Consider the following 11,994-nt stretch of genomic DNA (forward strand, 5'->3'; position numbering starts at 1 on the left):
CACCCTGTGTAGAGCGGCATCACCATTGTGCCCCGTCTCTCACGTTGTTTAAACAGCTCCAAAGGCCCCTTGCTCATAGTTTGGAATAACATAAACAACTCTACAAGTCTGAACTCACCTACAGTGTATGCCACACACTCACTCACGTGCACACTCAGAAAGACAGTTATGGCTGCAGATTCCAAGTGTTGGCTGGTACACGTAATGCAGGATAGGAGGTATTTGTGGCAACCCATTATCCCCTCAGATCAAAAGGGGATCTGTGTCTAAGCCAGAGATAGTATACCTGCTCGGGAAAGAGCTGTTGTCAACTCCTCTGGGAAAATAGAAGATGGGCGGTCCTCTCTGGCGCTGTGGCGTTATCTCTCAACTTGACCATGCACCAACCGACTCCACTAGCTCATCCAGCCCAATTGTTTCTTCATCTGAAGCAAAATCTGCCTTTCAGGGAAACACCACATGGCTTATCTGTTGTTGGCTGAGAGCATGTCACATGGCTTTTAGGAAGGGATGCTGATAAAGCTGTTGGAAATCAAATATTACGCTGGTGATGAAAGGATTTTGCTCTTGTGAAGCATCTGCTGGCTGTTCTTTCATCTTTCTGTTTCATCTCTCTATTTCACAGAACTGGACGGAAAACAGACACTGGCTGTCCTGGTCCTTACCTCCGTCTCCTCCCATTTTTTCATTTCCTTACTTCATCCGCCCCTATTTCATTATAGTTCTATCTTTTTTTGTCTAATTTCATTGTTCAGCCCGCTTATTTTTACTTGAGCCTTTGTTCACTCTGGCTGCTTTTGCTCAATGTACTCATCCATCACAGGATAGCTGATAGTTGTGTCTCCTTTTATAACATACTGCTTATAAAACTTCCAAACTTGCACCCTCTTCTCCCTTAACCTCTCACCCTTTTCTTCTCACTAAACCTTCCTTTGATATTTTATTCTATTATTTTCTCCTCTAATATTTAACCTAAGTGTCCTGTTCTGTCCCCTGGCGTTCCTCGGGCCTGGCCAGTTTAGATCATTATGTGGTCCAACTATTTTGTACAGCAGGATGAGGAGGGTCGTATCGGGGTTGCAGGGGCTGGACAAGGTGGGGGTTTGGGTGGAATTAAAGGTGGAAGGGGACAAAGGAGGACCCACAAGATGAGTGACAGCCAGGAGGGGAAGATCAAGCTGGCATTCTTTGTGTCTATCATTGGCGTGACCCTGACGGTGTTGGGCATGGGGACAGAGTTTTGGGTGGAGCTGGCCCAACCAAAGAATTTCAGCGGCAATCAGACCTGCCAGATGGCCCACTATGGCCTGTGGAAGGGCTGCATCCGTACCCTATGGGTGGCTGACATAGACCCAGAGAGGACAAGCTGTGGCCCCGTCGAACTACCTGGAGGTGAGACCTCTGGCTGGCGTGTGTCTGTGTGTCTGTGAGAGTTTGTGTTCATCTGTCTGTCTGTTCTCTGTGCTGTCTGGGAGGTAAGCAGGTGAGGTTTCTGGAGGGCATGTGTCTGTTTTGTTTCTGTGACTGTCTGCTTGTGTCTGCTTCTCTGCAAACTGAATTGCCCGACCATGCAAGTCTACCTCGAGGCTGCTTTCAGTACAGCTACAGTATGTACCTCAGTATGAAGGTGAATTCATAGAGAAGGGTCAAAAGATGTTTCAGAGAGGATGCAAGTTGTTTGACATCACTGAGGAAAAAAAGTGTTCACTTAATCGCCTCCATTTTTCTTTTTCCATCACCACTGATGTAAAAACAGAGGGAGTAGGCATATTAATATGATGTATGCCCTCTGGGAATATGCCAACATCAGTAGGTCTTATATCTGAACCCATAAGAGACTGAGGATGACTTAATTTCAATACAAATTATTTTCATCTTACTCACAATCTTCAGATTTCTAAGGAACATATTTATGAACTTTGATATGTATTTAGTAATTTCCCCAAGTGTATGTATATATGTATATCCACTGTAAACTTGCATAGGGATAGAGAGAGGATAGTTGTGTATGCCTTCATACATATGTATCTAGGTCATCATACAGATAATGTGCAAATGGAATCATTAAAGAAATGCTCGGAAACAGAGCATGAGCAGGACAGTAAAGCTGTTTAATAAGTCCTAATACTTATTATATTGTAACATCACAAAATAGCATGCAGGTGCAAGCAGCATCATAGAATATAATATTTGTGATTCACAACATTGTCAGTGTAGTGAAGCATTCCATTTCAAGGTTTTCCCTTGACTGGATACCTAATCATCGTTGTATGCATAGTACAGACAAGTGACAAGGGGCAGAACACAGGTTTACTGTGTTGACGAACATCCATGTTTAGAGTTGTGACAGCTCCTTTCTAAAAGCACTTTATTCAACTTGATCATGGTTAGGTTCTCCAGAGTGTGTTGATTATCTGCCCAATGACCTATTTCTGTCTGAAAAGCAAGTCTACAGATGGAGACAGGTATTGGAGCAAGTGAGCTACAGATAGGCAAGGCAGGCTTTAGGAGGAGCTGCATCTGGAATCACAGCCTGTCTCAGGGAATCCGCCAAGACACAGCAGAGATCTGGATAAACTGTAAAATTGCTTCTTCCAGCAGAGATACACATGGATCTTGTACAATATCTCACAAAAGTGAGTACACCCCTCACATTTGTGTAAATATTTGATTATATCTTTTCATGTGACAACACTGAAGAAATGACACTTTGCTACCATGTTAAGTAGTGAGTGTACAGCTTGTGTAACAGTGTAAATTTGCTGTCCCCTCAAAATAACACATCGCACAGCCATTGATGTCTAAACCTCTGGCAACAAAAGTGAGTACACCCCTTTACATTGTAGCAGTCATTTCTTCAGTGTTGTCACATGAAAAGATATAATCAAATATATGAGAGGTGTACTCTTGTGAGATACTGTATATGCATAAATACTTTTCACGTACATCACCGTGAATAATATGTCATGACATTTTTTTTTCTTTCCTGTCATCAAGTACAAATTCATCAAACTTGTCTAAATGTCCTGCATGCCTGGCTGCCTCTGAGATGGCCTGTTGGTGTGTGAGAGCAGCCAGTATGCTTCTGACAATCTTTCTCACACGTGCTAACACTATTGGCCCACGCCGCCTGTCGCACATGGCCGTGGGCTTGTCATGTTTGGAGGAAAAACAACTGTTTTTGCCATCTCTGCGTCTCTGTTTCACATCCCTGTTTACATGCCTCTGGCTCCGGTCCGGAGCAAAGTGCGGCCTGCTGTCTGTCATCTCAAGAACAGCTATCCATCTTCGCTGCCTGCTGGAGAAGGGAACGTGACAGCTCAATAATTATAGCCTCAGCAGGGGTAGTGAGAGCAAAAACCAGTTGACTGTGATAGCATAATGTGTTAAAAAAAATCAGTGGGCTGATAAATGGTATGTCTGCTTCAGTAAAAAAAATGTGCTCAGGCACAAACATATTTGTGTGTGAAAGAAATGTGTGATTGTGTGTGTATGTGCGCAAGCATGTGGTCATCTTGGACCAAATAATATTCAGTGGGTGAAAGTCATCACTATGCGCTTGTGAAGCCAAGTGGAATCTGACTACTTCACAGTTTTTGTCTAAATATAGAGAGGGGGAAATGAGGATGAGGGACAGACAGGGACTGAGGGAGAGTGTATATCTAATGCAGTATTAACCAACCCCTCTGTGTTTCCTCCCCCTCTTGACATCTCCTGCTCCCCTCACCTCCTTCTCCATCTGTGGCTCCCCTCTCTCTTCCCCTTCACTCACCGCCCCTCCATCTGCCCCCAACTCACTCCTCCTCCTCCCAGCCATCTCATCCTCTGAGCCTCTATCCATATTTCCTACATCCCCCGTTCATCATTCACTCACCCCACATATCCTCTTCCGCTCATTCCTTCTTCTTCTAATGCAGCCACGCCTCTCCCTTTCTGTTATCTATCTGCCCCCTCTCCCCGTCTACCTCCCTTTCTCCCCTCTGCCATGCACCCTCAGTGCTTTGCTGTCTCTCACCCTCTATGGTGGCACCGTATGTGTGGTGCTGGGCAGTGTGTGTGTGGAGTGGTGTGTGTCTCTGGGTATTCCAGCTAATACTCAACACTTGGATATAAATAGGAATAATGCCTGGAAGGACAGTGTGCACGGATGCGTAGGGGGCACATAACAGTAGACCAGCGGCCATCCATAGGAGTGTGTGTGTGTGTGTGTACATGAGTCTGATCTGATCTTTTTCCTTTACCCACAGAATCCAACTGCACCTACTTCAAATTCTTCACCTCTGGGGAGAATGCAGTCATATTCAAGAAGACAACTAACAAGAGTGAGACATTATACGCCCCCCTGCAATTTCTGTTACACATACAGATGCACACTAACAGTTTCATTGCAGCTACTATCAATAAAGATGTTCACTGGGGATGCTCAGAGGACCACGCTGGTGGTTTTTGCATGTTTCAGCCCATTAACTTCTGCTGCCACCCATTTTCCAAAGCAAATCATAAGCTATTAGACTGATTAATGTGTTCACCTTACTGTCCAGGCAGCCACTGGCTTCAGCGCAGGTGGCTTAACACTTGATACATCACAGTGAGCATGAAGTCAACTTTATCTTTTGGTCAAATGTTTTGAAGAGAGACTCTTTGATGTATTCAACGAAGCTCAGACACTTAACATATAAGAGCTGTAAGAACAAAATGCAATCAGAAGGTCTTGTTTGCATATTAAACCCAAAAGACATATGTTAAGCAGCTTCCATGCTAGCAATGTCTGGTTGGTCAACCAGTTTGGTCCAAACCTCAACATTTAAGCAACTATTGGATGGATTGTCCTTTTCTTTTCATTTTTCATTTTTTTTATGCTTTTTACATGATGTAGGAGAATAATTTCAAGATGACCCTCTGACATTTCATCTAGCGCCACCATGAGGTTGACATTTGTGGTTTTGTGTTAAATATCTCCTAACTGTTGGATGGACTGTCTTAAAATTTGGGTCCGACATTCACGTTCAGGATTAATAGTAATCACTTTGGTGATGCCTTGATATTGCTAATGCTGATATGCAAAACTAAAATGGTGTAAGTGGTAAACTCTATAGGCTACCTGCTAAACATCAGCATGTTAGCTTTGTCACAGAGCTGCTAACATGAGTTTAGGCTCTTCAGTCTTGTTGTACTAAAAGTGGTTGCTGTTTGGCAGCCAGCTCATAGATGCCTGAAAAATTCCACCAGGCACCAACAAGAAGGGCTCTTTAAAATACTGCCAACTGCATCAAATAACAAAACTCTTAAAAACCACAAGTTGTGCGCTGTCCATTCACATCAACCAAGTTTTAAGTCTCTCATTTTAAAATACTACACACTTGCACTGATGCCATGAATGATCGGGAAAATGCGTTACTCAATCTTAAATCTGTAAAGTGTAGCTGGGCAAACACAAAACTGCTCATAGTCTTGTTTTATATTGCTTTCATTGTTATTTATCTCACTTACTTTTTGGCTTCTTCTGCCTCCAAACAACGAACCCCATTCCTAAAGCTTGTGTCTGTTGTGTTAATAAAATAAAATAATATGTGTGGTGGTGGAGCGTCAAAAAAACAATGCTGGCAACGGCTGAATGTTGATCAGATTTTTTAGGTTGCACCTGTTCAGGTTTCCAATGCCAGTAAAATCTGTTTTAAACAGAGCCAGTATGGGAAGTGGTACAATTCACACCATGTTTGCATTCCCACATTTCAATACTCAAGTACAATCAAGTATAAGCCCAGTAGAATCAAACTTTGTGAGGTGGTGAATTGTCTGATTCTACTCAATAGTTTCCACATAGCATTTCACACCGTCTCTGCCATCTTTCCTGTAGATTTCTTGCTGCACAGTTATGAATTTCATCTTTAACTACACTTATTTTCACATATTCTCATATACACTTTTATACTTTATTCCCTTTTCTTTTTAAAATTTATATCTGCTGCCCTACAGATCTGAATCTAGCAGCAGCTGTCTTGGCCCTTTTGAGTCTGACCATGATGGTAATGGGCTCCATCTGCATCGCCATGTCCCTCAGCAAAGGAGTGCCCTTCTTTCTCAAGCCGGCCTCCTTCTGTTTCATCCTATCAGGTGAGACCTCATTCTCCTATTTTTTCCCACATATTTTTTCTCAATGTCTTTCATCGCACCAATTATTTTCTCCCTCTGTGCAGGTGTACTGGTCCTTCTCTCTGTCCTGATATTTCACCAGTCCATGCTGGCCTTGCTGTCCAGTGATCACTCCATACCTTTACACCATGAGCTGTCCTGGTCTGTGGCCTGCGTTGGCTCAGCAGGAGCTATTCTTATTGTTGGAGGTTTCCTCTTCATCATCCTCTCCCTTCCTTTCAGCCCCTGGCAGAAATGCTTGCCACACAAGAATAGCGCCACCTAGCACTTTATTTCTTGAAATATTCATACAGTGTTCTTGGTCTTGCGCAAGTGGAAAAGTCCTTTTCCTGTGACTTTGCTTGCTCTTGGCATTTAATTTGTTCAAGAAGTCATACTAGGTCTTAATCAAATGTATGAAGAGAAGTCAGCAACACATTAGTGTGGCCTCCAGAATTTGCTTTTGCAATATTTTAGAGTTTTGAGTAGAAAATAGATGGAAGAAGCAACAGGGCTACTGCTGACTGTTTAATTTTTTAGCTCTGTGTGTCACAAATAGGCTTGTTAGCCTGCTTATAGCTGTACAGCCACACATAAGTAGTCTTTCCGCTAGTATAAGGAGAGTTAATAAAAAAATTAAAATGCTCAGACATGTTTCTATTTTAAAATTTTTAGTCTGTTTAATATGGAAGCTCATTTCTGCCAAGAACATTTAAAAATACATGAAAAGTTAGCAAGTCCCCCAAATAAAACTATAATATATAAAATGTTGTTCTTTGTCCGTGCCCTCTAGAACAACAGCATTTTCTGATCTGACACCCGTATCGGCAGGACATCATAATTTCTCTCTTTCAAAACCGTGAGAAATCACTGTTAAAGAATCTGTTTTATGATGCAATGGTTAAGGTTGGGTTAGCTTTATGCACAACAACTACTTGAGTGGAGTGAGGGGAAAGATCATGGTTTGGATCACAATTACTCCTTTTTAGGGTTATGGGACCTTCATCGTCATGTTGTTGTTTTTTTTGCATAATGACAAGCATGTGTGTAATGTTAGGGAACAATCGTGCTCATGCTTAAAAAACAACAACATTGACTGTTGGTTGGAAACGGGAAAATAACAGCTGATTTTTTGTTGACATATCCAGCCACCCTGACCTCCTCCCTACATGGACGTCGTCACTTTACAAAATCACCATCTGACTTCCTCATTACTACAGCTGCTAGAGGGCTTTATCACTTGAATGTAAGCATTGTTTTGGGGCACTTGTTGAAACGACTGATGCTGTCGTTCCTCTTGGGAGGACAGTCTCAAAGTTAAACTTAATAAGCTACAAAATTATGAGATTGTCAGTCAAAAACTTTACTTACTAATTTCAAATGATGGATACCAAGTCAGAAAGTTTGACTTACCGTCTCATAATTATGACTTACCTTAGGTATGTTCTCTTTTTTTCATCACGTTTGACTTTTCATCTATTTCTTTCAGGCAGAAATGGGCCTCCATAGTTTAAAATTCCTATCCGCATCAGAATGAACCACCATCAGATGAGGAGGTCCCGATTACCTTCAAAGAAGTTACTTGTCATATCTGCTACATGTTGCCTTATGAATAGAGTCGACGAGGGTCCTTAATATTCTCGCCTATGAAGCTTTTTCACACTTAATACTTAATAAACAAGAGGCCTTAGTTGTCATTATTTATTACTTATGTGTGTTTTACAACTATTGGGTGAATGCTGCATCAAGTATACCAGATGAATGTATGTTGAATGAATTCAACTGTGAGAAGCAATTTTGTATATCAGAGGATTGTATGGACTCACTTTATAAGCTCAACTTTGTACATAAACGGAATGAATGTGTTTTTATTTTATGAATGGTCACCGTAGCAGTATGTATGTCGTAAATACACTTTCTGTTTGTGATAGGAAACTCACCATATCTCTCTAGCAAGAAATGCTATTCTAAAACACATGCTGTGCTCATTTCTACTCATATATGTACAGTATGTGGCGCCAGTTTTACTTATCATTAAAGGGAATTGACGTAAAATAATTGGCTCTCTTTTGTTCATTGACATGACACCCTGTGCTCTCAAACTTGACATTCACCCATTTTCACCCCTTCACAGTGTGATTCCTAACCTCTCTGCCAAACATCCCACTCCACCCCCAAACCCACTACTCTATAATTAGGCCAGAGCTCATCGTAATGCATTTCACTGTAGAGGTTGGGAAACCTTATCCTTGAATTTCAACTATGTACCCCCCAGCCTGTCCTCATACCTCTGTGCCCTCTCCTCTCCGTCTCCACCCCTGACCTCAGTGTGTCACTTTCCCTTCTGTCTCCAGGGGAACCCGACGGTCACAAATGCTCCACCCCACCTCCAGCGCTGTCTGCCCCGCACACTCAGACAACTGACCAAACAGATCAGAGATGTCCCAATATCTGCTCTAACACCCGGTGTGCTGGGGAGAGAGTGGCATCCAGACAGTCACCTGCATGCACACTCACATACTCTCACACATGCTTTTAACTCTCAGTGGGCAGAAACTGATTCCACATGACACACTATCCTGGTTGTATATATAGCTGTTAATAGTCCTACTGAGACAGTGCGACAAGTGGTGCACGACCACTAGCTGCATGTTTGTTAAATGGAAATGGGCTTCCTAGAATTGTTGATAAGGATTGAAGGTGGAAGCTCCCACAAGGAGAAAACGTCAACTGTTAAAATGTGATATTGCCAAAATATGAATGTCCCTATATTTTTCAGATATATTACCCTAAACTGTGATAAGGAATAGTGGATGTGTAGTAGATGGCATGAGTTTGCTTTGGCAGCCTCTCATCCTTCCTCTTTGAATCTCTCATCACTGTATCACTGTGACTGTAACTAGACTGCAGTAGGTATGATAATAGCAGGGGAAGGCACTGTTGATAGCTAATCCTCCAGTCCAGAAGCACTGCTAGGAATCTCAGGCCCCTTGTCAAGGATGTGACACTGCTTCCCTCTGGCCTGATGCATCTGATGAAGTATCATCTCTTGTCTCTGAAGGGACTCCTTCTGCTTGAGCCACACTCTGGAAGTATTCCCACTTTCCTCCCTACCAGTGATCACCTGTCTGAGGTCAAGCAAAACCTGCCTAGTGGGCCTGAAGGGAACAAAGCAGACCATGACATATTTTTTAATTGTTTATGCAAAAACATGTATGAGATGCCAGATGGGACCACCACCGAAAAAAAGATATGATCAGGTAGGGCAGTGACCACAGAAGAGCATACTGAATTAACTTTCAGTTGCTTTTCTCATTATCCTATTTGGCAAATACCTCCCATCTGGTGCTACCCATATATTTGCAAATATTATGAACCTCAGATCTGACAGGGAAGGTCAAAGTCTTTGTAGGATCACAGCATGCTAAAGATTAGCTTAGAGACCTTGTGCTTTAGTAACTACAAAGAGTAGTATTTGCTCACTAAAGGCAAACAGTGTGAGTGTTACAGCCCAGTGGTGGAAAGTAACTACATGCATTTACTCTAGTACTGTACTTCAGTCGAATTTTGTTACTCTTGGTACATTAGTATTTCTATTTTATGCTATATTGCACTTACACTACATTACAGAGGGAAATGTTGTACTTTTTACTCCACAACATTTTTCTATACTATAGTAACTTTTCAGTTTAAGATTCTACATACAAAACTTATCTGCTAGGCTCAAGCCTAGCAGATAACGTTGTTTTCTAAGAGTCTCGTATGTTTACACACTCATTGTCTCTGCTTACAATGCAATTCATGAGACCACTAAATTTCAACATGACATGAGTGTAACATCCGACAGATTGACTGTTCAGCTTTAGGCCACGAAAGAATGACCTTTTAGGGCATAGCAAAGGGATAAAGAGAAAGGGATATTGTGGACCAAGAGGGATTCGTAAGATTTAGTTTTGGCACTACATTGTGTCCACACTCATATATGCTGTTGCCAGTCTTCCCTGCCAGGCTTTAATAAACAATGCTTTGTAAGACATTATGAGTTGCTTGAGATCTTCTAAAAATAAGATTTGACCTGCTCCCAAGAATTTTCACAACAATAATGAACTAATAATTTAATAATATAATACTGACAATGGCCATTCTTCATACTGAATACTTCCATAAGTATATTTTGTTGCTGTAATTTTACTTAAAGATCGTCTGGCATTATCACATGAACAAAACTCTTCAGAAGCTCATGGTATAAGAAGAAGCAAAAGTGTAGAATTTACAATGGAAGTTCTTTGGAAGAAGCTAGCTCAGTATTCTCAGTGTGGATATCATGGCAGAGGCTGTGAGGAAACCGAAGAAGGATGGAAGCGAGGAAGAGAATATGAGAGAGTGATGAGCAATAGACCTATTGCCCTGGCTTTTACTTGTTGCGTGAGCTAAAAAAGCTGAAAGGATGCAAAAAAGAGGCTGACCTGGCCTTGCTGTTGGGCAATCAAGTTGTTGGGTATCAAGTTGATGTTAGCAAACTAGACAACACACTCGGACATTGGTAACGTTACTGTAAGTGCGCTTGTGTCTGTTGCACCCAAGTTTCAAGGATCATTATGCTGCTGCTGGTGGACACAGAGCGAGCAGGCAACACAACCAGGCTCCACAGCTTCTATGGACATAATGTTAATTAATGGCAGAGGCAAGGAGACAGAAGAGGACGTTGAAGGAGTAAGCTAAAGAGAGAAAAAGAAAGTGAACAAGCAAGAGGCTCCCGAATGTTGGTGAGAGCTTCGTGTAATAAAAGGCCGGAAGACAGACGCAGGCCTGGCTTTCTTTCAGTGTACACAGATGGACTAGTAAGTTAGGGTGACCATATTTTGGTTTTCAAAAAAGAGGTAATTGGGGGCAGGAGACAGACAGACAACCGCAGCGGGTGGAAGATTGGGGCTGGGATGATGGATAAGTAATTGGTGGCACCGTGGCAATGTGTAGGCTAAGTATAAATTAGTGTTGTAGTACAATATTATAATATTAAATAAAATGACAATAAAAAGTTTAATGTTAGTATAATAGTAATATATTTATAGGTTACACTTTATTTGACTAATGTCTGCCTACGGATGTTTATAGTAGGCCTATATGTAACATTTCAGCTGCTTATTATTTGAGATTCAACAATTCAATTGATTTACAAATAAATGTTTTCTGTTAAGGTTTGATTAGGGATAATAGCTAAATAAGTGTATTCATTATCAGATAATAGTAGCCAATCCTATATATAAAACCGAAGCCATCCTGATCGGTACCCCACACCAAACCCAGTCCTCTTCCCTCAGCAGTATACCCATCTTTGGTCATCACATTGCCCTGTCTACCTCTGTTACAAACCTCGGAGTCAGACTTGACTCAAATCTCACATTTGACACCCACATTCGCCACCTTTGTAAGGTCTCATCATATCACTCCGGTCCTGAAATCCCTCCACTGGCTGCCCATTCAACACAGAATTCAGTACAAAATCTGTCTCCTCACCCATCAGTGCATACATGGAACTGCCCCTGCCTACCTCAGTGAACTCCTCACCCCACACACCGCCTCACGAAACCTCCGCTCCTCCACCTCTACCTGCTGCTTACACCAACCAAGGACTAAACTCTCCACTATGGGAGACAGAGCCTTCCAGGCAGTCGCCCCACGGCTCAGGAATGCCCTCCCAGAGACCCTAAGGGCCCCACAAACTGTGGAGGTTTTTATGAAGGGCCTAAAGACATTCCTAATTCAAAAGGCCTTTCAACACTTATGATTTTATTTTTGTGGTGTTTTATTGCTATTTGTTGATTTTGTTATATTTTGGGAACTGTTTTTAACCCCCTGCTA

At 42.0% G+C, this 11,994-nt stretch overlaps 1 protein-coding gene across 1 annotated transcript; it reads left to right on the plus strand.

Moving 5' to 3' along the window:
* The first annotated feature begins 1,028 nt into the window (after positions 1-1,028).
* On the plus strand, positions 1,029-6,418 carry cacng6b (calcium channel, voltage-dependent, gamma subunit 6b). Its single transcript, XM_046045873.1, has 4 exons — positions 1,029-1,392; positions 4,248-4,322; positions 5,977-6,114; positions 6,198-6,418. The coding sequence occupies exons 1-4, from the start codon at positions 1,029-1,031 to the stop codon at positions 6,416-6,418; spliced, it is 798 nt and encodes a 265-aa protein (XP_045901829.1).
* The last annotated feature ends 5,576 nt before the right edge of the window (positions 6,419-11,994 follow it).

This window comes from Micropterus dolomieu, linkage group LG03 (assembly GCF_021292245.1).
Source record: "Micropterus dolomieu isolate WLL.071019.BEF.003 ecotype Adirondacks linkage group LG03, ASM2129224v1, whole genome shotgun sequence".
Taxonomy (NCBI): domain Eukaryota; kingdom Metazoa; phylum Chordata; class Actinopteri; order Centrarchiformes; family Centrarchidae; genus Micropterus; species Micropterus dolomieu.

Bases quoted from the DNA above. Each gene is read 5' to 3' on its own strand.
- cacng6b (XM_046045873.1), top strand. From the start codon at position 1,029: ATGTGGTCCAACTATTTTGTACAGCAGGATGAGGAGGGTCGTATCGGG. The intron at 1,393-4,247 runs GTGAGACCTCTG...CTTTACCCACAG, and splicing joins CCCCGTCGAACTACCTGGAG to AATCCAACTGCACCTACTTC. The intron at 6,115-6,197 runs GTGAGACCTCAT...CCCTCTGTGCAG, and splicing joins CTTCTGTTTCATCCTATCAG to GTGTACTGGTCCTTCTCTCT.